The 26,876-nt window shown below is 37.8% G+C and overlaps 1 protein-coding gene across 11 annotated transcripts in view; it reads left to right on the top strand.

Annotated features, from left to right (window-relative positions):
• Positions 1–26,876, top strand: part of KTN1 (kinectin 1) — a 106,657-nt gene that overhangs the window by 20,878 nt on the left and 58,903 nt on the right. For 10 of the 11 annotated variants that reach the window (XM_055130546.1, XM_055130539.1, XM_055130542.1 and 7 more), the window contains exons 2-13: positions 2,895–3,447; positions 6,757–6,894; positions 8,659–8,829; positions 10,459–10,589; positions 12,880–12,996; positions 14,183–14,323; positions 16,191–16,297; positions 18,056–18,188; positions 20,030–20,117; positions 23,961–24,127; positions 24,470–24,538; positions 26,697–26,734. In XM_055130546.1, coding sequence (XP_054986521.1) covers positions 2,925–3,447; positions 6,757–6,894; positions 8,659–8,829; positions 10,459–10,589; positions 12,880–12,996; positions 14,183–14,323; positions 16,191–16,297; positions 18,056–18,188; positions 20,030–20,117; positions 23,961–24,127; positions 24,470–24,538; positions 26,697–26,734 — 1,823 coding nt within the window. In that variant the 5' untranslated portion in view covers positions 2,895–2,924. The remainder of the gene's footprint in view (positions 1–2,894; positions 3,448–6,756; positions 6,895–8,658; positions 8,830–10,458; positions 10,590–12,879; positions 12,997–14,182; positions 14,324–16,190; positions 16,298–18,055; positions 18,189–20,029; positions 20,118–23,960; positions 24,128–24,469; positions 24,539–26,696; positions 26,735–26,876) is intronic. The other variant, XM_055130544.1, reaches the window with a different exon arrangement.

Below are 26,876 nucleotides of genomic sequence, written 5' to 3'. Positions count from 1 at the left end.
TGTGTTAGTGGTGAGTCATAGAAATAACTATGTGTTGTGGGTTAAAAGAAGAATTTGTACCATGGCTTTGAGATTTCACTGTTGTCTGTAAAGTTAATTTTAGAAAAGCTGTTGTTAATGGAGTTCCCATATCATGGAACTTAATGTTTTTATTATCAAGATTATTTTGCCTTTTGGTTGCTTTGAATGATCACTGAGCGCAAAGCATAATTAAGCCCTGAGAGCCACCGTGTGTTGCCCAGCACTGCCCCCCCATCCCCAGGGGGAAAAATACAAGTCACTTTTATTTGGTTTTCACATGAATATTATACAAACAATTTGTTTTCCTTTTTCTTTTTTAACTGAAGCATTGTGAGATACAGTCACAAAAGATTTCATGATTGAGTTTCAGTCATAAAATGATCAAACACCCATCCCTCCACCAGTGTACATTTTCCACCACCCATGTCCCCAGTATCCTTTCTGCCATCCCCACTCCACCTCACCCCCTGCCTCTATGGCAGACAATTTCCTCTCTTCTCTCTGCTTTTGGGCATTATGGTTTGCATTAAAAGTACTGAGGCCACTCTGACAAGCAATACTTTTATAGGAATATTATTATTTGGAATTGGTGTTTGAAATCTACATATCTCAGTCAGGGGCCCGAGTGATAGTATAGCAGGTGGGGCACTTGCCCTGCACATAACTGGCCAGGGTTTAGTTCCCAGCACCACATATGGTCCCCCTAGCCTTTCCAAGTGAGATAGATCCCTGAGCTCAGAGCCATTAAGTAAGCCCTGAGTACTGCTGGGTGTGGTCTAAAAATAAACAGAATCATATTTTAGCTGAAAGTACGGTTTTGATGCAGTATATAATATCAGCTCAGCTCAGATCTGGATGATCAGATCATGCCTTTATTTTTTCTCTTTGTTGATGTGTTACCTTAATTGGTCTGAGTATATTGAACTTACATATTCTTGGAATAAGACCTACTTGGTCATGTATTGTTGTAGGTCTTTGCATATCTACATTTATTTTCTGCATGAATATTGTCTGTATTAATACTTTTTAAAAAAGCTGATGTCTGTAAGCTTTTGGTATTAGGGTAATATTGGCCTTATATAAGCTATTTAGAAGAATTCAAATAAAGACATGAACAGGATAGCTGGTAAATTCTCTTTAAACTCTGGTGGAATGCATTAGTAAACCCATTTGGACTTATACCCTTGTTTTGGGGAAGTATTTTGATTAATTCAGGATTTTCTTTTTTTTTTCTGTTTCAGTATTGGGAGATTAAATTATTCTAAGAATTTCTTTTAGGTTCTGTTTAGAGCTTTAAGTTGTTCAGAGTAATGTCTTATGGTGTTTTGCATTTCTGTAATGTAAGTTGTAACTTTACCCTTCTAATTTCTGATCCTGTTACTTTTTTTGTTTTTTTTTTCTAAGTTTAGCTAAGGGTTTGTAATTTTTTTTTTCCGAAGAGCTCTTAGTTTCATTCATCTTTTTGTAATGCCTTTTAAATTTCTATTATGCATTTTCACTTTAGTTTTTTATTTCCTTCCTCTTATAGCGTTTTATTTATTTTTAGCTACCTAAGATGTGATGATGTTTTATTGATCCTTGTCTTATTTACTGATGTAAGTCTGTATAGATGTGACCTTCCCTTGAGTGCTGCTTTTGCTCTCTGTCCCATATTTTTTGACAGCACATGTTTTTAGTCTCATTTGTTTCCAGAACTTTTCTGCTTTGATTTCTTTCTTAATCTAAAGTTATATAGGTATTAGATTTAGCAGTCACAAATCAAGGAAAGTTGATATTCTACTGTATGTACACCATAGGAATGATGGTGATAAGCAGTGATTTGGCAGTGCAACTTATTTGTCTTAAGGGGAATCGAGAAAAATTTTGAGAAAACCTAATTTGTAATTTAATGTAAAACTTACATCTTGTACTTTGATTCTTGCCTTCATATATTCCATATCTCTGGTATGTTCCACTACATCATGAAAAGCTAAAGTCACTGGAATGAAGGGATTAGTAAATTTGTGAATAGGCTTAACTCCAAATGAAGAGATGAATAACTTCTCCTTTTGGCTGCAAGAGTGGTACTTTAGTAAAGATGGAGCGATAGCACAGTGGGTAGGATGTTTGCCTTGCATGCGGCCGACCAGGGTTTGATTTCTCCGTCCCTCTCGGAGAGCCTGGCAAGCTACTGAGAGTATCCTGCCCGCACATGCCTGCACAGCAGAGCCTGGCAAGCTCTCCGTGGCATATTCGATATGCCAAAAACAGTAACAAGTCTCACAATGGAGACGTTACTGGTGCCCGCTCGAGCAAATCAATGAACAACGGGACAACAGTGCTACAGTGCTATATACTACATATTTTGGTTATAGTTAATGTCCCTTTATTTCCACATATGATAGTCATATTAGGATCCTTGCATGTGATTTAAAAAATTTCAATGGATGAATAAATAGCAATACTCCTACATTATTGAGAAAATAAAAATAAAAATAGGACATATTATAATAACTATTTCTAGTTCCCATACACTTGCCTGTGTGTGTGCGTGCATGCGTATGTGTGTATAGATTTAGTTTTTGGGTCACAACCCAATGTTGCTTAAGGCTTAGCCTGAGCTATGGCTCTTTGCTCAGGGATCACTTTTGGCAGGGCTCGGGGACCGTTTGGGGTGCTGGGGATTGAACCTGGGTCTGCAGCGTGCAAAGAAGTGCCCTACCTGTTGTACTCTATAGTTGATTTTACTCTATACTCTGTACTCTATATCTGAGTTACAGTAGACAGATTTTAAAGCAATTACTTTGCCTAAGATTTGAATGTCACTTGGAAAAGCAGAAGTATTGTGTATTTTTTGTGAGACTGAGTATGCTTTTTTCTTTCTTCACATTTAGGTTTTATAGGATCACAGTAAGAAAAGCACCATGGAATTTTATGAGTCAACATATTTTATTGTCCTTATTCCTTCAATAGTTATTACAGTGATTTTTCTATTCTTCTGGCTTTTCATGAAAGAAACATTGTATGATGAAGTTCTTGCAAAACAGAAGAGAGAACAAAAACTTATTCCCACCAAAACAGATAAAAAGAAAGCAGAAAAGAAAAAGAATAAAAAGAAAGAAATTCAGAATGGGAACCTCCATGAGTCTGATTCAGAGACTGTACCCCGGGACTTTAAATTATCTGATGCACTGGCTGTAGAAGATGAGCAAGTTGTACCTGTTCCACTGAACGCAGTTGAAACTTCAAGTAGTGTCAGAGAACGAAAGAAGAAGGAAAAGAAACACAAACTTGTACCAGAAGAACAAGTTAGCAAAGAAAGTGATCTATCAAAGATTATAGGCAAAAAAGTAGAACCTGTCCCAGTTACTACACAACCAACACCCCCTTCAGAAGCAGTTGCTTCAAAGAAGAAATCAGGGCAGAAGAAGTCTAAAAATGGAAGCGGTATTGTAAACTATTCAACTTTATTGTGTCATGTATTTGTTTTAAGTACAGCGATAGAAATTCAGAGACTGTGCTTGTAATGATTTATGGATAGAAAATGTTTACTACTCAGTCTGATTTTGTTATTTTCTTTTGGAATACACCAGAGGTTACTCAGGGTTCATTCTGCGAAGTGTTTGGGGGACCTGGTGAACCCAGGCTTTCTGCATGCAAGCATGACCTCAGCCCATTGAGCTCGTTGGCTCAATTCTTAGCCTGAAATTGAGAATGTATTTTTCATTGTGTTTGCTTTCATTAATACTAAAGTGCTGATCGATACCTTTGTTTTGTTTGTGGGCCACACCCAAACAACAGTGCTCAGGGATCACTTCTGGTGAAGCTTAGGGGACCATTTTTGGTGCTGGGGATCGTAACTGGGTCGGCCACATGGCAAGTGTCTTACCTGCTGCACTGTCTCTCTGAACTGATTGCTGCTGACTCCTTCCTAGAGGTGTGGGCAGTTAGAAATTATTTTTTACCTGTTCTGCATTTTCTAAATTTTGTAATTTTACTTTTTTGGTTTTGGTCCACATGTGGCAGTGGGTATCTAAGGATTTACTCGTGGCTCTGTGCTCAGAGATCACTCCTGGAGGGCTCAGGGACCATATTTAGTGTTGGGGATTGATCCTGGGTCAGCCATGTGCAAGGCAAGTGTCCTACATGCTTTCCTTGTTCTGTGTTTTTAGGAATCAGAGTAGTAATTATCCATCCAGTGAAAATTAGCTTTTTCAGCCCAAAGGAACACAATACAAACATAGATACTAATTTTACTACAAAGTCAGTGATTTTTCTGTAGACTATCATTCTTTTGTTTTTTGGGCCATACCTGGTGGTGCTCAGGGCTTAGTTCTGGCTCTGCACTCAGGGATCACTCCAGGCGGCTCTTGGGACCAGATGGGATGCAAGGGATCAAATCCAGGCCGTCTGTGTTGAAGGCAAATGCCTAACCCCTGTACTATGTATCTAGTCCCTAGATATCATTCTTTTATGTATACTTGGCAAGCTACTGGTGTGTATTGGATATGCCAAAAACAGTAACAATAAGTCTCTCAATGAGAGATGTTATTGGTGCCCGCTTGAACAAATCGATGAGCAATGGGATGTATACTTACCAAGTGGAAAGTATAGAAAAAAAAAAGCGTTGTTAGAATAATTACTATTATAGAATAGCATTTGGGGCTGGAGCGATAGCACAGCGGGTAGGGTGTTTGCCTTGCATGCGGCCGTCCCGGGTTCGATTCCTCCATCTCTCTAGGAGAGCCCAGCAAGCTACCGAGAAGTATCTCCCCCACATGATAGAGCCTGGCAAGCTCCCTGTGGCATATTTGATATGCCAAAAACAGTAACAATAAGTCTCACAATGGAGATGTTACTGGTGCCCGCTCATCGAGCCAATTGATGAGCAACATATGACAGTGACAGTGATTTATAAAATAGCATTTATAACCAAACTTCATATATATACATTTTAGTTTTATATATTATGGAAATATATAAATATATGAAATAACTTATTAAAACGTCTAAGGACTTGTGAATAATGCATTTAGAATACATTTTTCAACCAGTACTTTACAATATTCCTGATAAGAATTACAGATACAGGGGCTGGAGCAATAGCACAGCGGGTAGGGCATTTGCCTTCCACGCGGCAGACCCGGGTTCGATTCCCAGCATCCCATATGGTCCCCCAGCACCGCCAGGGGTGATTCCTGAGTGCAGAGCCAGGAGTAACCCCTGAGCATCGCTGGGTGTGACCCAAAAAGCAAAAAAAAAAAAAAAAAAAGAATTACAGGTACAATTCATGATTGTTTTATTTTCTATTTTGTTGTTGGTATTTTTGATTTCGGGCCACATCTGGCCGTACTCAGGGTTTTCTCCTGACTGCACTCAGGTGTCACATTCCAGGCAGTCTCAAGGGATAATATAAGGCTCCTGGGATCAAACCTGGCCTGGCTGTGTTCAAGGCAAGCATTCTACCCTCTTTACTGTTGCTCTGGTCTCGGATTTATTTTGTAAACTGGTATCTGTGTTATGCTATGCATTATGCTACGTACTGAAACTATAGAGATCAGTACTTCAGTTTCAAGATGGTAGCATCTATACAGACATAAAAAATTATTATGATATAAAAAAATCTAATAATTTAGGTTTAGAAATACCATGCTACTTATGGACATGAGCTGACTCTACTAGCTAGTTGTTTTGATGTCTGGAGAAGGCTAGGTAGGATTTATACCGGTGAGAAGTATAAACAAAGAGGAAGGACATGATAAAGGGTGTGGTGGTGACAAAACTGTGAACAGTTTGCTCTGTATAAAAGAACTTCTCTGCGCCATTAGGTTACTGTATCTTGTAGAGTGTTAACTTAAAATATTTGCTTTTAGCTGTCATCACACCTGGTCTTGGTACTAGAGAAATGAGAGTAAGTACACCTCATTTTAGTGGGGGAGAGGGAGAGGTGATATAAACCAACAGTAAAATGTGACAAATGTAAGATACCTACAAATAATAGAAGTATAAGAAGCCAAAGTAGTTACTATTTGGGGGAACTAGGGGTGGAAAACTTCACAGAGGAGGCAGTATCTGAGCTGAATCTTCTAGTAAGAATGACTTTACTCAGCAAACAGTGGATTATTTCATCCACCATCAGAATATTACATGAAGAGGCCTAGAGGCACAAGAGTACGGTGTTTTATTGAATGATGAAATTGAGGTCAGGGGGATGGTAGGTAGGATATGAAGCTGAAAAGATGCACTGGTTAAATCATGGTTTTTGTTACATAGTTGCTAAGGAGCTGGGCTGTTAGCTTCAGTATATCAGCCATTGTTGAAGATTATCAACAAGGTTTATATCTTAGGCAAATGATATATTTTCAAGTGTGACTGAAAAGTGAAATATAAAAGAAGGAGCATGTGCTAAAAGACTTTTTTGTTTGGTTTTTGTTTGCTTGATGGTAATCAGGGGCTGCTCCTGGTGACTGTTGCTCAGGAGTCACTCCTAGTGGTACTTGGGAGACTATATGCAGTGCTGGGATCTTGCCAGGGTCTGTGGCATGCAAGGCAAGCACCTTAACCCCTGTATTTTCTCTCTAGCTCTGGAAGTCGTCTTAGTAATGTTAAAAATTGCTAAGTTGTTGGTGAGAGTTATATATCAGAATTTAAAATTGTATTAATGCCCAGATAAAACATTCTTTTAATTATAGTAGTTTTATCTTTTTTGGTATGCTCATTGTTTGATAGGACATTTTTTATTTATTTTTAATAAAGATGATCAGGATAAAAAGGTGGAAACTCTTATGGCCCCTTCAAAAAAGCAAGATACATTACCCCTCCTTCAAGAGATTAAACAAGAAAGTGGATCAGGAAAGAAGAAAGTTTCAACAAAGAAGCAAAAGACAGAAAATGGTAGATTGTATAGAATGTATTTTTAGTTGCTAATTTGATGGGGGTGGGGGAGGTATTGTTTCAGCCATATTCAGTGGTACCTCATGATGTAACCTGGCTCTGTACTCAGGGATTGCTCATAATGGTGCTTAGGACCATATATGGTGCCAGGAATCAAAACTGGGTTGAGTACTTTCAAGGCAAACACCTTAACCCCTGTACTATCTCTCTGACCCTTAAAAATTCTAATTCTAGAGAAGTACAATAGCCACAAGGATGTAAGGGACTTTACATGCTTTTCAATTCCCTATTTGATGTGTACTACTAACAACTGTAATCTAATCTAAATTCAGGGTTTTCTTTAGTCTTTGACTTTATAGTGGTTTAGCCCATGGAGTGGATACTATTTGTGTGAAATTTGGAAAAGATAAGACACATTCTCTTAATTCAGTTTTGGAAATTATTTAAATAGCATACAAACTCTATTATAAGTTCCTAAGCTATGTGTATTTCTGTGTTATTTAAAAATATTATGCTTGATGCTTTTAACTTATTATTATATTCTCAAGTATTAGCGTAATTGGTGTAATTGGAAACATCTAAAAGTGAAGTAGCAATTTTCACATGTTCAGAATTGTTTGGGAGAAAAACTTAGCTATGTGTGGCAAAGCAAAAAAAGTGCTAAGATATTGTTAAGAGAGTTATATATCAGAATTTTAGCTGTGAATTTGATGTAGATGAAATAATTTTCAAGTAATATTAGGTTGTGGTATCAATTAGTGGTGGAAGTAAAAATGGAGAGAGAAATGGAATTCTAATAGTTTCTCCCAAATTATGACATCAAACAGTCAGGTATAAGAAATATATTACTGAAAAATACTGGTGAGATTTAAAGAATTTGACATGCACAAAAGTTTTTAGTGAAAGGTAGGAAGTGCCTGGAACCCAACTGGCTCTGACCCTCCTGGCTGTGGCAGCCTCTAGCGTTATTTGGCTCATGCAGCATCCTATTGTGAATCCCTGAACACTGAACAGTTTAGCCTGTTTGGCCTTAGTATTACTGGGAGTGGCCTCCAGATTCCTTGAGTACTGGTTGTGAGGACCTCCCCCCACACCAATGCACCCCCAGCCCCCAAAGTTAAAAGGAATATAGGGATTTGCATGTGAGTATAGAAATTTGAAATTCATATCTAACCAACAGACATCAAACCTTAGAGTTCTTTTTATTAAAATTAAAAATGTGGTAGGGAAGTTTCCTTTTCTACCTTTAACTTAATTCTGGACGTTTTAACTCAGTAGCAAAATGTATCATGGAAATTGGAAGTATAACTCTGAGGAATGGGAAGATACCTGCATGAACATTGACTTAATTTTGTAACTAACAGGAAAGAACTCTGTAAAACCATCTACTACTTTACAGCAATAATTTAGTTAAGTATAACATAAAGGCAAATTTATAGTTTTTCTTGAGCCATAATTAAATGTGGATGAATGCTTATGTTAAAAACAGGAAAGAAATGAGCTCTAAACAGTGTATAGAAGAAATTTTGAAAGGAAATATAAGCACTTTAAATGATTTAAATAATTTACTTTAAAGTTAATACTGATCTCATACTGCATTAAAATGTGTTTTGATTTACGTGATAAAATAGGAATTTAAAGCCAAATAAATGTGGTATTAGAAATTTGAGAACGGTGACACTTATATTAAATTTGAATGCATACATGTTTTAAGGTACAGTTATAAAAAGTTTTAATTATGATTTTTTTGAACTTAAATTGTAGTCTTGGTTGATGAGCCCCTTATTCATGCAACTACTTATATTCCTCTGATGGATAATGCTGACTCAAATCCTGTGATGGATAAGAGAGAGGTTATTGAACTGATTAAACCTGACCAAGTAGAAGGAATTCAGAAAACGGGGACTAAAAAGCCGAAGACTGAAACCGACAAAGGTACTTACTGTACAGAGTGCTGCAATTTATTGTATTACAAAAACATGTTTTTGAGTTCTGGTAGAATTTGGTACATTTTCTCTCAGAAACAATGAATTGCAAAAGGCCATTTCTGTAGTATTTTGTAGTAAGAATTTATTTGTAGTTTTCTAGTTCCATTTTCCATTTTCTTAATTTGGTTGACACAATCACTGAAATTTAACTTACCCAAGGTTTCATAACTATTTTTGTTGTCTGATGATCTTTTCCAATATACTACTTTCTCCTCTTATGGCTGTCTTTTTTTTTACCCCCCATGTTTGTTTTTAGGTCACACCTGGCTGTGCTCCAGGCTTACTTCTGACTGCTTATAGGGATCTTTTTTGGTTGGGGCTCAGGTGACTACATGGGGTGCCAAGGATTGGATCCAAGTTGGCTGTATGCCCTGTCCACTGTACTATTTCTTCAGTTAGGGTTTATCTTAATTTACACCCCAAGCCCTCTTGAAATTAGGCTTTGCTTACTTATTTAATTTTTTAGAGGAGTTTTAAGTTCACAGCAAAGTGGGAAGTGCAGTTTTTCCATATACCACTTCTCTCCAACACCTACTTACCTTTTTTTTTTTTTTTTTTTTTTGCTAATGTTCTACACGTAGTGGTGCTCAGGGCTTATTCCTGGCTTTGCACTCAGGGATCGATCCTGGTGGTGCTCCTCAGGGGGCCATAGGGGGTACCGGGGATTGAATCCGGGTTCACTGCATTCAAGGTAAATGCCATACCTGCTGTATTATTGCTCCGGCCTCTGCATTTAAATTTTTTAAATGTAGTTGGATTTGTAAAATCTCTGGCTCCTTTGAATTTACTTTTTTTTTATATAATTTTTTGGGGGGGGAGAGGGGGACTACACCCGGTGGTGCTCACAGCTTACTGACCCTGTGCTGGAGGATTATTCCTGGTAGGACTAGGGGCACCAGATGTAGTGCTAGGGACCAGGATCAAACCCTGGGCTCTTTCGTATCTAATGAGGATCTTTATCGTATCTTTTAAGGGGAAATTGGTGCTTAATATGAGAGCCCTGGGGGAATTGTTGAGCTAGGTGCATCAGGAGATGTTCCCTGCATTGATTTTTTTTTTTTCTTGTTTTGGGGCCACTCCCAATGTGGTTCAGGGCTTATTTCAGTCTTTGTGGTCAGGGATCACTTCTAGCACAGGCAGGCACCCCGATACAGTCCCTAGAGGCACAGATTTAAAAAAAAAAGTCAGTGTTGCTTGTGTACATGTGATCTTTGTGAAATCAGATTTTCTTTTATACTTTAGCTTATTTTCTCACCTACAAAGTATGGTTTATATGTCACAGTATAAAAGTTAAATAAGAACATTTGTGAGCATGCTTATGTATAGTAGAGACTAGCACATATTAGACATTCAAGTGATCATGAAAAAGTGAGGGCATGCTGGTGCTTTCATACTCTGGCTTCAGCAAAATTTCAGTTAATATAGTTCCATGTTAAAGATTTGTGAGATAACACAATCTTCTCTCTTGATGTTTTTTATTTGACCTGAAATGTAAGTTCTTGGTTCTGGCCTTTACTGATGTTAATTACTTGAATCTTTTAAATCCTAATCTGCCCTATCCCCCCTTTTTTAAAAGAAAATGCGGAAGTGAAATTTAAAGATTTTCTTCTGTCCTTGAAAACTATGATATTTTCTGAAGATGAGGCCCTTTGTGTCATAGACCTGCTGAAGGAGAAATCTGGTGTGATACAGGATGCTTTAAAGAAGGTGAATATGTTTTTGTATATGGGCCTATTTTGAAGTATTGATTAGTTTGCCATGGAATACTTCTGTAGTGCACTAAACTACTACTGAATTTAGCCTTTCACTCCAAAATACATAGTCAAATTTGAAAATTTTAGAATACAGAAATTAATTTTTCCCATACTAACCATACTTGTATCGTTAGGCCTGAGCCATTTGGTGTTTTGAGTAAAAGGAACATTTTCTAACTCTCAACTAAGATGATTTATATAACTTTAAGTTTGTCAGTTGGCTAAATACAGTGTTCCTTTAAAAAAAAATTCTGGGGCTACGCCTTCCAGTGCTCAGAGGTTCCTCCTGGCTCTATATTCAGGAATTACTACTGGGAGTGCCTGGGGGACCATATAGAATGCTGGAGAGAGAATCCGGGTTGGCTACTTGTAAAGCAAGAATCCTACCTGCTGTACTATCTCTCCAGCCCTTTATTTTTTTTTTTTCCAAAAGATTTGGACTAGACCTAGCAGTTTTACAGAGTTGGCTTACTCCTGGCAATGTGCTCAAGGATCACTCCTGATGGGGCTCAGGGGACCATGTGTGGTGCAGGGATCAAACCTAAGACCAAATCTGCAGCATTCAAAGCAGTTGCCCTGCCCTCTGTACCTGAGTTCTTTGTTATTTGTATTTCAGTACTAAAAATTGTTCTTGGTTTATTTTTACTTTCATCTCTTTACCTTTGTAACTCTAGTAGTATGCCATTTTGTTAGCTGCTTCTAAATTGGATTTTGTAAGCTCATTTTTCATCTCACTTTGTGGTCTTTTAGCTTTTTCTAAGAGCTGTATTTTTTGCTTTTGTATTTTAGAATTCAGTCGTACGTTAGACTTGATTAATTATGGCCACACCTGACTGCTCAATGCTTACTCCTTACTCTGAACTCAGGATCACTCTTGACAGGTCCTGGGGGAAGTGAAATTTAAAGATTTTCTTCTGTCCTTGAAAACTATGATATTTTCTGAATCATAGATCCTGGGGGATCATATGTGGTACTAGAGATTGAACCTTTGTCTTCTCTGCAAGGCTAGAATCCTACCTACTGTATTCTCTCTTTCACCCAATTATTTAGACCTTTAGAAAATTGTGATTATTTTATTTCACTTCGTTATTTCTTTTTCTTATCATTTCATTTTCTTGCATGTTGCATAGACTTTTTTTTTTTTTTTTGCTTTTTGGGTCACACCCAGCAATGCACAGGGGTCATTCCTGGCTCATGCACTCAGGAATCACCCCTGGCGGTGCTCAGGGGACCATATGGGATGCTGGGATTTGAACCCGGGTCAGCCGCGTGCAAGGCAAACACCCTACCTCTGTGCTGTCACTCCAGCCCCTGTTGCATAGACTTTTAAAATTTTTTTTTAAAGTTTTGACTTCTCTTTTAATGAATGTGTTTCTTTTGGATCAGCTGTGTGCCTAGAGATTGATAAAAGTAAAGTGGTCAAGTACCATCGTTAACTGATATTCTCTCGAAACTTTATGTAAACTAAGTTATCTTAGTTTTTTTTTCTGAGGTAATATATGACACTTAAGGAGTCACTGTTTCCGCTGCTTCAACTTACTGCTGCTCTCTGAGTGAAATGTTTGTGTGATTTCTTCTTCATTTCTCTTTTGCTCCTTGAGCCCTTTAAAGAAATTTACTGTCTTCTACGTTGCTGATGTCAAGGAGGAGACCATTGGTTTTACCTTTCAGTATGTGCCTGTTGAGTTTATAGGACTACATATTCATGACACCTTTAGAGTGTTGGGTATATTCTGACTGTGGTGTTAAGTGCTTATGTTAATCCACACTACTTTCGGCAGTATTTCCTGATACTGGTTTCATATCACTCTTTGACCTTTTATAAGGAGAGGGGGAACATTGTTATCTTGACTGTAAAATCAGAAGTCTTACAGTTTCTTACAAAAAAAAAAATCTGTTTCTTGAGATGTAATCTTCTGGATAAACCATAATATATAGTGATAGTTACTTCTATGAATCGTATTTTATATTTTTATTTGCTTGTGGGTGGGGGCAGGGGATTGGGGATACTCTTGGTGCTTCTTGGCTAACTGTGAAGTGGTTCAGTGTGAAGGCCCAATAATGCAGTGCTACTCAGTCCTTCCAGTGCCTGGGGGTGCACTGTGGTGGTGCTGAGGGCCTCCAGCACTAAGTCTGCACCTTGGACTGTGTGCTGCTAGAGATCGAGTACACATGCATCCCCCAAATACTGTCTTGCTTTGTTAGCACTTACTGATTATTCTGTATTCTTCTTTCAATTGTAGTCAAATAAAGGAGAACTGATGACTCTTGTACATCAACTTCAAGAAAAAGATAAATTACTTGCTGTTGTGAAGGAAGATGCCACTGCAGCAAAGGACCGGTGTAAGCAATTAACCCAGGTGAAGACAGTCTTCTATTGAAGAGATAGGCTTTCTTAATCAGTAGCGATGAAAGACTTAAAAATGATAATTTCTGGGGCTGGAGCAATAGCACAGTGGGTAGGGCGTTTGCCTTGCATGCGGCCGACCCGGGTTCGAATCCCAGCATCCCATATGGTCCCCCGAGCACTGCCAGGAGTAATTCCTGAGTGCATGAGCCAGGAGTAACCCCTGTGCATCGCCGGGTGTGACCCCACAAAAAAAAAAGATAATTTCTGACTTTGTTGTTTGTGTAATCCATTTTACCCAGAAAATTTTTGTTTTAGAATTTGATACTAATTGGGAATGTCTTTACTCTTTCATGTTTGTAGATTCCACAGTTGAACTATAAATTTAAAAATATTATTTATTGATATATTAATTTTGGAATAACAAGATGTTTGGATATTGAGACATGGTTGAGTTGGATCTAATTTAGAATTATTTAAACAAAGCTTAGGTTCCAGTTCAAATCTGTTTACAGATAGATATGAATTTTGTCCCATATTGTCTTGTGAGGGCTCCCAAGAGTCATCCCCAACCACAAACTAGTTTGGTCCCAAAACAAAACCAAAACAGAACAAAATAAAATGTTCTTCTAATCAAGTTAGACTATAGATTTATTCTAGGGTCAATACTTAAGCTGATGTAATACAGAAGATGGTAAAAAAAAAATAAGACTTTAACCTTGTTCTTTTGTTTTGTTTTGGGGTCATACCTGGTGGTGCTCAGGGGCTTCTTCTAGCTTGGGGTCACTCCTGGTAGTACTTGGGGGAGGTGTGGTGCTATGGTTTGAATCTGAATCTCCTGCATGTAAAGCAAGCACTCCAACTTGTTTAGTTATCTCCCCTGCTCCTGATCTTGTAAGTTCTTATTTCAGAATTCACGACTCTATCGACATTATTTTGCTGATGTTAAAAATATGTTCCTAATATACTTTTATGGTACTTTCTTTTGGTTTTTGGCCATATCCGGAGATGCACCTTGGTTACCACTGGCTCTGCACTCAGGAATTACTCCTGGCAGTGCTCAGGGAACTATATGGGATGCCGAGAATCAAGCCCAGTTACCTGTGTGCAAGATAAATACCCAAATTACTATGCTATCCCTCCAGCCCCCTCTTGTGGTACTTTTTACATAAGTTTTTCTTTTTCTGGTACTCTTCTAGGAGATGATGACTGAGAAAGAAAGAAGCAATGTGGTTATAGCAAGGATGAAAGATCGAATTGGGACATTAGAAAAGGAACACAATGTATTTCAGAACAAAATGCATGTCAGTTATCAAGAAACTCAACAGATGCAGATGAAGGTATATTATCTTTCCTTTTGTGGGGAGGGAGTTTGGGGTCACATCTGGTTGTGTTCAGGGATTACTTTTGACTGTGCCCAGAGAGCATATGAGATGCTGGGGATTGAACTGGAGTAAGCTGCATGCAAAGCCAGTGCTTAACCTCTGTATTATTTCCCCTTCCTCAAATCTTTTCTTCTTGCTATTACCTGTGATTAAAAAAATAAAATTAGTCTCATATTGAGAGTAAACTGTATTCAGGTTATTCTTTGATTTGATTATATGTAGAGGCTAGAGTTAGGAATCCATGTTTCTGAAAAATAGAAACAAGTAATTTTTTTAATCGAATAAATTCAGTTATTACTGAGATTATTTTCATTGTAAATTGAGTCTTACAGAAATAAAAGACTCTGTTTTCTGTGGAATCTAATTCTTTTTTTTTGGCTTTTTGAGTACACCTGGTAATGTTCAGGGGTTCTTCCTGGCTCTGCACTCAGGAATTACTCCTGGCTGTGCTTGGGGGACCATATGGAATGCCGGGGATCGAACCTGGGTTGGCCATGTGCAAGGCAAACGCCCTGCCCACTAAACTATTGCTCCAGCACCTGGAATCTAATTCTTTTTGTTTGTTGTTGTTCTTTGTTTTGTTTTTTGGGCTACACTTGGTAATGCTCAGGGGTTACTCCTGGCTCTGCTCTGCACTTATGAGTTAACTCCTGGAGGTGCTTAGGAGATCATATCTGGTGCCAGGGCTTGAACCCAGGTTGGCTATGTGGAAGGCTAGTGCCCTACCCTCTGTGCTATACAGCTAGCCTGAAGGATTCTGCAATTCTTGTGTAAAAAATAAGATTCCAAAAATAATTTAGAATGTTCGTTTTTGTGTAATGAAGTTATTATGTATTTATGACCTGATTTGTAACAGTGTGACTGTGTTGAGCACAGATGCAGTTGTTAAAACTTTTGACTACTAAACATTTTCATGGAAAGTATCCCATACAGGGCCATAGTGTAGTACAGTGGGTAAGCGGCTGACCTGGGTTCAATCCCCGGCATCCCATATAGTCCCTCCAGGCACTGCCAGGAGTAATTCCTGAGTGCAGAGCCAGGAGTAACCCTTGAGCATTGCTGGGTGTGATCCAAAAAAGCAAAAAACAGCAAAACAACCCCTCCCACTGTCCCCCAAATATCCCATACGGGGAGGCGTCGGGGGGAGGGGGGGAAGGGCTGATGTGCAGAGAGATAGCTCACTAAACTGAGTCTTTGCTTGTTTTGCATTTAGAAGCCTGAACACAGCAGGAGTAGCCTTGGTGTACCACTGATTGTTACCTCAAAACAGAAAAATTGACATCTTCTAGGATAGAATGGACATATTCTAGGATAAGGACATGCTTAACTAAGTACTTAGGAGTCTGTTGGGTAGGATAGAAGTTCCAAATCATCTAGTAGTTCTTAAAATTCATTATCGTATTGCACTTTTACTTAAAATAGGCAAGTAGTATCTACTTATTATTTTAAGTGTTTTATTTTGGAGCCATACCAGTGTGCTCAGGGCTTACTCCTGGCTCTGCACTCAGGGATCACAACTGATGGGTTCAGAGGACCATGTGGGGTGATGAGGATTGAACCCGGTCAGCCCTATGCAATGCAAACTCCCTTCCACTGTACTAGCTTTCTGGCCCCAATTATCTACTTATTTTTGAATGCCGTTGCAGCATTATTTATGTTTATCACTATGAAAATGTAACATCCTGGAAATTTGTTTATTTGAGAAGAATGGGCCAATTATTGTCTTGATGCTCTTTTATTCTCATTATAAAGTTTCTTTGTGAAGTTAAAATGAGACTCTGGCCATCTTTGTTTTTTAAATCTCATGAGCATATAATTTTAGTTTCAGCAACTTCGTGAGCAGATGGAAGCAGAGATAGCACACTTGAAGCAGGAAAATGGCATACTGAGAGATGCTGTCAGCAACACTACAAACCAGCTTGAAAGCAAGTATGTTTATAATTGCCAGTGTATTTTCCTTGAGTGATGGTTTACTGTTTTGAATGATTAAAATAGTGTTAGATGGTAATTATATGGATTTTTGTTTTTCACATTTATTTCCAAAATGAGGTAATTTTCAAAAACTTCTTTTTTGCTGTATGAAAAATTTCGTCAGCAAAAGTATGTGATGCTGGTACCACCACTGGTATAGTTTTCAATTTCCATTTATCTCCTTTAACTGTAGATCTGAAACCTCACTATTCTGAACCCTTTCTGATAGGTTAGTTAGAAAGCAAACAGAAAAGCATCTGCATATTCTTGAGTTCAACCCTTATAGAAGATTATGATTATTAGTTCATGAATCCACTAACTGAGCGACACATTCCTTGTGATGGTGATGTTGTTAACTCTGGATTATACTTTGGCAAACAGTATCCTAGAGAAGATAATTAATGTACTTACATAGGATAAGTACTCTGATTTTAATTTTCAGAATACCAGTGTAATGAATACTATATGTTAAAGGGTGCTCATCCATTTTTGCTACTTAGATTTTAGTGATTTTGAATTTTGTGTAACAGTTACCAGAACTGTTCAGAAATTACACTCAAACTTCATTTCAAAAATAAAAGGTCTTTTTTTTTTTTAAATTGAATCATCATGAGACCCAGTTACATAGTTGTTTATGATTTGGTTTCAGTCATACAGTATTGTAGCACCTGTCTTTTACCACTGTACATTTCCCACTATCAGTGTCCCCAGTTCCCTCCCACCATCCCATCTCCCCGTGCCCTCGCCCCCCACCAGCCTGCTTCTATGGCAGATACCTAACCTCCATTCTCTTTCTCCTCCACCCTCCCATTAGGCATTATGATTTGCAGTACAGACACTGAAAGGTTATCATGTATATCACTTCCTTTCAGCACTCAGTTCTAGTTCAAAGTGATCATTTCCAACTATCATTGTCATAATTATCACTTCTCTGTCCTAACTGCCCTCTCCTCCAACTTGTGGCAGGCTTCCAGTCATATATCAGTCATAGCCTTCATCAAACTTCATTTTTCTTTTTATTATTATTTTTTGTTAATTGGGCCATGCCTGACTATGCTCTGGACTTACTCCTGGCTCTGCTCTTGGGGGTCACTCCTGGTAGTGCTTGGGAAACATACAAGGTACTGCAGACTTAACCCTGGTTAGCCACATGAAAGACGACAGCCTACCCACTGTTCTCTATTTGACTTCCCAAACTTTATTTCTAGTTCTCACTTAAAGCATTGATTTTCAGTTAACTGTGAGTGGGTTTTTGGTTTTTTTTTTTTTTTTTTTTTTTGCTTTTTTGGGTCACACCTGGCGATGCACAGGGATTACTCCTGGCTCTGCACTCAGGAATTAACCCTGGCTGTGCTCAGGGGACCATATGGGATGCTGGGATTTGAACCCGGGTCGGCCGTGTGCAAGGCAAACGCCCTACCCGCTGTGCTATCTCTCCAGCCCCGGGTTTTTGTTTTGTGCTACACAGTCAGTGCTCAGGGACTATTCTTAGATCTATGCTCATGAGGATCCCTGGTGGTACTCAGGATACCATATATCGTGCCAGGGTTTCAAGCTGGGGTTGGTGGGATGCAAGCCAAGAGCCTTAACCCCCGTGCTATCTATCCCTCTTGCCTTGTAAGTGAAATTATTAATTTAGCAAAACTTGGATAGAATATTTTGTTTATGTACATGTGTTTGTAACAACAGAAAGTTTCAAATTCAATTTGTTTTTAGGCAGTCTGCTGAACTAAATAAACTTCGTCAGGATTATGGTAGGTTGGTGAATGAGTTGACTGAGAAAACAGGAAAGCTACAGCAAGAAGAAGTACAAAAGAAGAATGCTGAGCAAGCAGTTACTCAATTAAAGGTGATATATTCCCATCTTTATTGTTTTATTAGTTCAGAGCCTCTAAGTATACACAGCAGCAGTTTTTAACTGGGGTCACATCGCCTTTGTTGACTACTAAGATTGTTCCATGTTGATCACAGTTGAAAATCATATGGGGAAGAGGAGACACAAGACTAGAAGGTGACCAGTAGATAGTGGAGGAGGTGGGGGACAGTATGGGGGAATGTCATAGAGAGGAAGAAGAAAGAAGGTCAAGGTCAGAAGTGGGGTACAGTTGAAAGGGTTGAGAAGCACTGGTTTATAGGCTTGAGAATTGTAGTTTGAGGATTAGTGGACTGGTAATATAAAGGCTCTGCCTATATAGACATGTATTTCCTAAGATAATTGAGTATATGTTTGAATTCAAAATTAAAGACTGAATTCATAGTAAAGAATCAGAGTTTAAAGATAGGAAAAATGAAATTTTTCTTATAATTGGCACTTAAATATACATATGTATTATAAAGTTCATGTAGTTAAGATGATCAGTAGCACTGTAGCACTGTTGTCCTGTTGTTCATCGATTTGCTCGATTGGGCACTAGTAACGTCTCCATTATGAGACTTGTAGCTAGATATGCCATGGGGAGCTTGCCAGGCTCTGCCATGTGGGCGGGGTACTCTCGGTAGCTTACCAGGCTCTCCAAGAGGGACGGAGGAATCGAACCTGGGTCGGCCGTATGCAAGGCAAACGCCCTACCGGCTGTGCTATTGCTCCAGTCTAAGATGATTAGTATCATTTATAATTTGACTGTCCATAAGTTCACCAAATTCATCTTTCTTGAAATATATGTACATACATATATTATTTTTGTTGTTCTTTGCTTTAGTAGAAGAGCAAGTAATGCTCAAGTATTGTTTACTTGAGGAGTATACGGATGTCACAATTTTTAGTATATATGCTGCCGAAGTGAGCACAAATGTCTCAATTTTTAATTACATAATTATCCTTGGGTGTTGTTTGGTATGCTTATTACTTTGAAAGAGATGGAACATATTTATTTCTGTATTTCTCTCTTCTTGCACTTCTTAGTGTATGCACATTGAGTAGAGTGTGGTGTTCTTCCTTTTTTGGGGAGAGGATTCATTCAGTTCAATTCATTCAGCCAGTTGAATTCATTCAATTCAATATCACAGATTCTTAACTAGATCATTGATACAGTCGTGATTCTGTCTTAAATATATCATTGTGATACCAGTTCAGTTCCAGAATAGTTAGGGATAATAAGACTGTGAGAATAATGGAATGTAAAAGTAGTTTTAAATTTTTGTTCTCTTGAAATTTTTTGGTTTATTGGGGGATATGTTGTTCTTTTATTTAATATTTGTCTTGCTGGTAAATTTATTGCTAGTATTGTAAATAAGGAGATTTGTTCTATCTGGATGTGGATAAGTAAATTGCACCAAAAATTATAATTGTAATAAAATTGTACTGTACCTCAAAGTGTGAATTTCACATTACCTATAGATGTTTGAGTAATACCTTCTCTTTTGAAAGCTTCTTAGCTAAAGAAAGATTTAATGGGAAACAGATTGTATCTAACATGTATGTAAGTTTGATCTACGTACATGGTAGTAGTTACGTTGATAAAGGAGAAATAATTGAATTTCTGAAATAATCGCCAGTCTGTAAATTCTTTATATTGAAATATAATGATTGTGACTGATAATACTATCTACGTACATTATTAGATTGGGCATAACTGTCTATCTTATAAAAATATGGAGATAATATTTCAAAATAAGTGGCTTTATTATACAAGAGTATGCTTTTATAAGATTGAAATTGTGTGTTTATACTGATGTACCTTTCTTCTTCAGGTTCAACTACAAGAAGCTGAGAGGAGGTGGGAAGAAATCCAGAGCTATATCAGGAAGAGAACAGCAGAGCATGAAGCAGCACAACAAGGTAAGGGGAAGAGGTATTCATGTAACTTTAGATTACATATTTTGGGTAAAATTTTCTCTCGCCGATGTAAAAATATCGGGACTTGAATTTTGCTTATAGTTTAATAAAAATAAATCTTACATTTTCTTGAGTTCCTTTATTTCTCAGGGTTTTAAAAATAGGCTATATTCTAGCTTTGTATGAAACATTAAATTGCAGGTAAAATTGTGATTCATGTTAGGATAATGGGAACCTATTTATGGTTTCTTTAGGTATTTCCTTTGATTCTTCAATCAGTGCATTTAGTTTTTGTTCCTATTAAAGAAAACTCCCTTTGTATGTTGTGAGAGAAAAACAACAAGAACATTACTATTCCAAGTGGTTGACTTAAAACAGCCTACTTAAATGCAGACATTTTCTATTTTTAATTGAATGAGTCCAGTTGATAATACTGTTTCAGAAGTTTATTATATTGTAATACATATGTATATTTTTACATCCCATTATTTCTTCCTTTATCCCACTAGTGAGGTTGTAAGCCAGTTAGTAATAGTGCAGACCAGTAGAATTAGTCATGCAGAGTTGTAGCACTTTGTTGACCTTTGGTTTCCTCTGATTTTTACCTTTTCTCTTGTGTTGGTATTTAGCTTTGGTTCAGTATTTAAGTAAGTGTACCTTTTTCGAAGATATTTGACCTTTTTATGTGTAAAGTTTGTATTTATGTTGATACACTGGTTTATTTTAAAAATTAATATTTTATCAACAAAGCACATGGTTTTTGCCATAAGAATTATATGAATTATGGTTATATGTAGTTTGCATTGTAACTATAAATAATAGTTATAGTAAAACATCACTCTGACCAGAAGTTCATCTGTTGACTTTCTATAATAGAAAGTGAAGACTTACCAGTCTCACATTATTCCACCCACTGTCCATTCATTCTCAGTTTATGGTTATGCATATGTTCTGATTATATCAACAGTCATTGTTTATATAATTAAGATATGTAGCACTGTGCTGATATAAATAGTAAAATTGAAGTTCTCTAAAATGTTAAATAATTTAGTAGAGCTAATTAATCATGTTTTTGACTTGCTTGGTATTTGTTTAAAATTGTAGCACTGTAGCACTGTCATCCCATTGTTCACCAATTTGCTGGAGCGCACACCAGTAACGTCTCCATTGTGAGACTTGTTACTGTTTTTGGCATATCGAATACACCACGGGTAGCTTGCCAGGCTCTGCCATGTGGTCGGGATACTCTTGGTAGCTTGCCAAGCTCTCTGACAGGGACGGAGGAATCGAACCCAGGTTGGCTTCCTGCAAGGCAAACGCCCTACCCGCTATGCTATTGCTCCAGTCCTCTCCCTCCTCCAATGCCCCCCCCCCCCCCCATCCTTTTGCACTTGTTTTCTTGGTTAAATAAATTGGTGACTTTTGGGTAGTGTTTTCTGAGTTCTGTGAGACAGTACCATATTACTTTATTTACTTCCTCATTCAAAGATAACACCTTTCAGTAGCTTCATGGCCATACATACACCTTGAAGTACTTTTGTTACAGCTTTGTGTATGTAAAAGTATCTTTATTTCTGTCTCCATGTTTTATTGGTGGTTTTACTGGATGTAGAATTTTAAGTTGGAAGTAACTTTTCCTGCAAATTTTTTTTCCCTCCTTTTGGTAAGAAATAATGCTAATCCTAAATATGACCATTATATTTCAAGAGTTACTTTTTTGAGCTCCATTTCTTTTTTTTTTTTTTAATAATTTATTTATTTTTAATTAGAGAATCACCGTGAGGGTACAGTTACAGATTTATACACTTTTGTGCTTATACTTCCCTCATACAAAGTTCGGGAACCCATCCCTTCACCAGTGCCCATTCTCCACCACCCGTAAACCCGGCGTCCCTCCCACCCTCCCCAATCCCATCTCCCCCCCACCCCACCCTGCCACTGTGGCAGGGCATTCCCTTCTGTTCTCTCTCTCTAATTAGCTCTTGTGGTTTGCAATAAAGGTGTTGAGTGGCCGCTGTGCTCAGTCTCTAGCCCTCATTCAGCCCGCAACTCCCTTCCCCCACATGGCCTTCAACTACAATGTAGTTGGTGATCGCTTCTCTGAGTTGCCCTTTCCCCGGAACGTGAGGCCAGCCGCGAAGCCATGGGGTCAACCTCCTGGTACTTATTTCTACAGTTCTTGGGTATTAGTCTCCCACTCTGATATTCTATATACCATAGATGAGTGCAGTCTTTCTATGTCTGTCTCTCTCTTTCTGACTCATTTCACTCAGCATGAAACTTTTCATGCCCATCCACTTAACTACAAAATCCTTGACTTCCTTTTTTCTAACAGCTGCATAGTATTCCATTGTATAGATGTACCAAAGTTTCCTCAACCAGTCATCCGTTTTGGGGCATTCGGGTTTTTTCCAGATTCTGGCTATTGTAAACAGTGCTGCGATGAACATACATGTGCAGATATTGTTTCGATTGTACTTTTTTGCCTCTCTGGGATATATTCCCAGCAGTGGTATTGCTGGGTCAAATGGGATTATGGGATTGAGCTCCATTTCTGCTGTTATGATTTGCATGGAAGTGACTTTTTTTTTTTTTTGCTTTTTGGGTCACACCCGGCGATGCTCAGGGGTGCTTGGGGGACCATATGGAATGCTGGGAATTGAACTTGGGATGGCCGAGTGCAAGGCAAATGCTCTACCCGCTTGACTATCACTCCAGCCCTGGAAGTGACTTCTTAAAACATAATATCCTTGTATTGTGACTGTGCTGTTCCTCCCTACCCTACACACAAAGTTCCCCTCCAGTATAATCTCTCCTTGGTAGTGCTCATATGGGATGTTGGGATCATATGGGATGCTGGGATTTGAACCTGGGTCGGCCGCGTGCAAGGCAAATGCCCTACCCGCTGTGCTATCACTCCAGCCCCAGTTTCTTAATTTTCTTATGATTTAAAATCATTTATTTTCTATTGCATCAAAGATTGTGGTTTCTTTTTTGTTGTTGTTGTTTTGGGGTTATTGCTAAGAAGAGAAGCAGACAAATAAATTTCCTTTTCCTTTTTTTTTCCTCTCACTTCCTCTCTTTATGATGACCAATGGTTGCTTCTTCTCTGCTCTCATGTCTGCTGGGTGTTGCATACACAGTTGCAATGCTTGCTTGGTGGTGCAGACTTTAGTTGCATTGCTTGCACATGTACTCAATGGTAGTGTGACAAAGATTTTTTGCTTTGTTGTAGTTACAGAAATTCCAAATGTCAGAAACACTGGAATTGTACTAAGCCACTTAAGATGGTGCTAAGGATTAAATTTTGGTCTTACCAGCCTCATGCTTGCAAAATAGGTGCCATTGAGCAATCCCTCGTCCCCAGAAGAAATTTTACTTCATCTTAAACCAAGATAATTGTTAGCCCCTAGTTTCCTTTTTTTTGCTTCTCAGGTAGGAGAGTATGGGGAATTTACAGGAATTTTCACTTACTGAAATATCATTGGGAAGATAAAGAATGTTTTCAAGAAATGATAGTTTTGTTGAATGCTTATGTATTAATATTCACTTGATGCATTTATTTTGTGCAAAATGAACCCTGAATCTAGATCTGCATGTAGAGAAAACACAATCTCTGATCTTGAAAAGTGTACTTTGGGTGAGGAGATGAATTAGTAGGTATAGAGTGCTAGTGATTAGTATGTGGTTAAATGGTAGGAGTAGACTATTTAGTATGCAGGAGAGAAAGTTAGAGAAGAGATTTTAAACAGGTTTTATTTTTTTAAGAGGAGATAATACCAAAAATAAAGATGTAGTAGTCATGAGCAAAGGAAAACTTTTATAAAATGCAATGCTTTGTTACAGATCTACAGAACAAATTTGTGGCCAAAGAAAGTGAAGTACAGTCTCTACATAGTAAACTTACAGATACCTTGGTATCAAAACAACAGTTGGAACAAAGACTAATGCAGTTGATAGAATCAGAACAGAAAAGGGTGAACAAAGAAGAGTCTCTCCAAATGCAAGTGCAGGTATATACTTTTTTTTTTTTAAGGTGGACATTAATTGGTTGTGTGTGTAGAAGAGAAAGTGTACCTTATCTTAAATCTGGAATGTTAATAAGTACTGATTTAATCTTTGAGCAGTGTCAGCTTCATGCTGTGTTTGAATAGTACTTGAAAATGTTTTTCCCCTGTCTAAGCATTTTATAGAAACTTCACAACATACTCTTTATCTTACAAAGTTAACCATTGTTTAAAATGATGCTTTTGCAATACAAGAGAGAATTTATTCATGTATAGTGTTATATTTATTAATAGTATCCTCTTCTCCCCACACCCCTGTTTTTATTGTTTTTTTTTTTTTATTGAAAGGATATTTTGGAGCAGAATGAGGCTTTGAAAGCTCAAATTCAACAATTCCATTCCCAGATAGCAGCCCAGGTAATGGTGCTTACTTTTTGCTTATCATTACTAATAGCTTTCTAGGCATTTAAGTTATCATCTTAGTGCTTATTGAATGCCATATACTGGGTTTGTAGTTGCGAGGCTAGTCACTGAATCAGCAGTGATGATCCTGAGTAGAAAGCCCAATCTAATAAATTGGGAGGTGTATTAGTTTTCTCAATTGAAAAAATAATGCCTATAGTTTTTGCTACAGAACAGGAGGATATGACCAGATAGTGTTAAGACTAGTTGTTTACATTTTGAAAACTGTTCACTAAGTATTTTTTAGCTGTAATGAAAAGCATTATAGGCCTTTGAATGGTTGCAGTATGTAAGTAAATCATCCCTCTCAGACTGTATATGCAAAAGAATCATTTGAAAATGTATACTTCAACTTAGTGAGAGGGCAAACCCAAATCCAAGGTTTTGTAAGTAGTAAGGAAAAACTGCTATTCATGTAATAATCAGCATTATTATGTAACTGTTATATATCTGTTCCTCAGTTGTAAATAATTTAAAAAATGATAAAAAGAAGCTTCCAAGGAGTGCTTATGTCCAGAATATATTGTCAGTTTCAGTTTCAGTTCTTCAGCTTTAAAATTTCTAAAAATTATGGCAGAAAGTCCCAGCTTAGAATAGCTTAGAACCAAAGAGATAGCTCATTGGGCTGGAGCACATCCTTTGCATGCCGGTACCCTGGGTTTAATCCTGTGCAGTGCACAGTTGCCTGAGCATACAGCCTGGAGCAGCCCCTGAACCAAACATATGACACCAAAACAAACAAAGAAAAAATCGAAACATGACTTCCTTGTGTAAAATGTAGTTTTAATATTGAAAACTTGCTTAAAAGGTTCATGCAAGTTCAAACTCATATGGAAACAAGCCCAGAGATACTGTCAACAGAGCCAGCCATCTTGCAAAAGGTGTTGGGGGAGAGGAGACCTTGAGAGAGTGGTGGTGGGTTGTTGATACTTTGGAGGTGAGGGTGGTGAAGTAGCATTGCAAGTATAGAACAATAATATTAAAGTTTATTAATATGTTATCTCGATGAAAAAGTAAAAAAACAACTATCATTGCTTTCTTGGTGGAAATTATAACCTGAAATTGGGAAAATTAATAACAAGAAAGAACATTTATGGTTGTGCATTTAAATTATCACATTGTTTAATTGAAATTTTGCTTTGTTTTTGGAGAACATATAAGATACTCTTTTTTTTTTTTTTTCGCTTTTTGGGTCACACCCAGCGATGTTCAGGGGTTACTCCTGGCTCTGCACTCAGGAATTATTCCTGTTGGTGCTCCGGGGACCATCTGGGATGCTGGGAATTGAATCCCGGTGGGCCGCGTGCAAGGCAAACACTTTACCCGCTGTACTATAGCTCCAACCCCGAACATATTCTTTTTGTATTGTTTTATGGTGCCACACCTGATTGTGCTCAGGGCTTTCTCCTGACTCTGCACTTGAAAATTACTCTTGGCAGAGCTTGGGGGGAACCATATGGAGTGTAGGGATTGAACCTAGGTCATCCACTGCCAAGCAAGTATCCTACCGACTACTATTTCTCCAGCCCTTGGGTTGAGAAATTATCAGCTGATGAGTAGCTCTAGAAAATTTATCAGGAATTAAATACTCAGACTACTATACCTCTTACTTTTGTTTTGGGGTAATACTTGGCAGTGCTCAAGCATTCCCTTGGCTTGGTACTCACTCCTGACAGTGTCAGGGATAGAACATGAGCTATCTTACATGCATTCAAGTCCTTTGAGCTATCTCTTGATGTGGGTATTACTGAAGGCCTGTAACCTTAATTATGAACTGTATTATTTCATTATTGTGAGTTGTTACTAAGGAAACAACAGATGAAAATCTTTGCTGCTTTTGTGACTTGTTTTTTTTTCTGCATATTTGTTGCATATCAGTTACATATTTCTAAGCCCATTAATTTATTTCATTTAAAATATCTTACTAGTAATTACAAACTAATTACTGTTGATAAGAGTTGTTTTCAAAGTATTTATTGAACATACTATGGGTTTGGTACCATCTTAATATTATGTGCATTAGTTTAAAAAAGTTTTAATGTTGTTGTGAGGATGGTTATACCACTTTTAAACTTTCTCTTAAATGCTTTTATGTTGACACTGTTCTTTTCAGACTTCGGCTTCGGTTTTAGCAGAAGAATTACATAAAGTGTAAGTTTGCCTTTCTGTACTTTATATTTAGTCACCACTAACTGATACCTGTTAGACACAACACTTAAAATTAACTATTTATCTTAACTTGTTCAGAAATACTTTCAAGAAGATTTGGAGCAATCCCCCACCTATCTCCCTC

This window comes from Sorex araneus, chromosome 3 (assembly GCF_027595985.1).
Source record: "Sorex araneus isolate mSorAra2 chromosome 3, mSorAra2.pri, whole genome shotgun sequence".
Classification (NCBI taxonomy): domain Eukaryota; kingdom Metazoa; phylum Chordata; class Mammalia; order Eulipotyphla; family Soricidae; genus Sorex; species Sorex araneus.
Note: the sequence above shows the minus strand (reverse complement) of the source record. Positions and strands in the feature narration are given on the sequence as shown.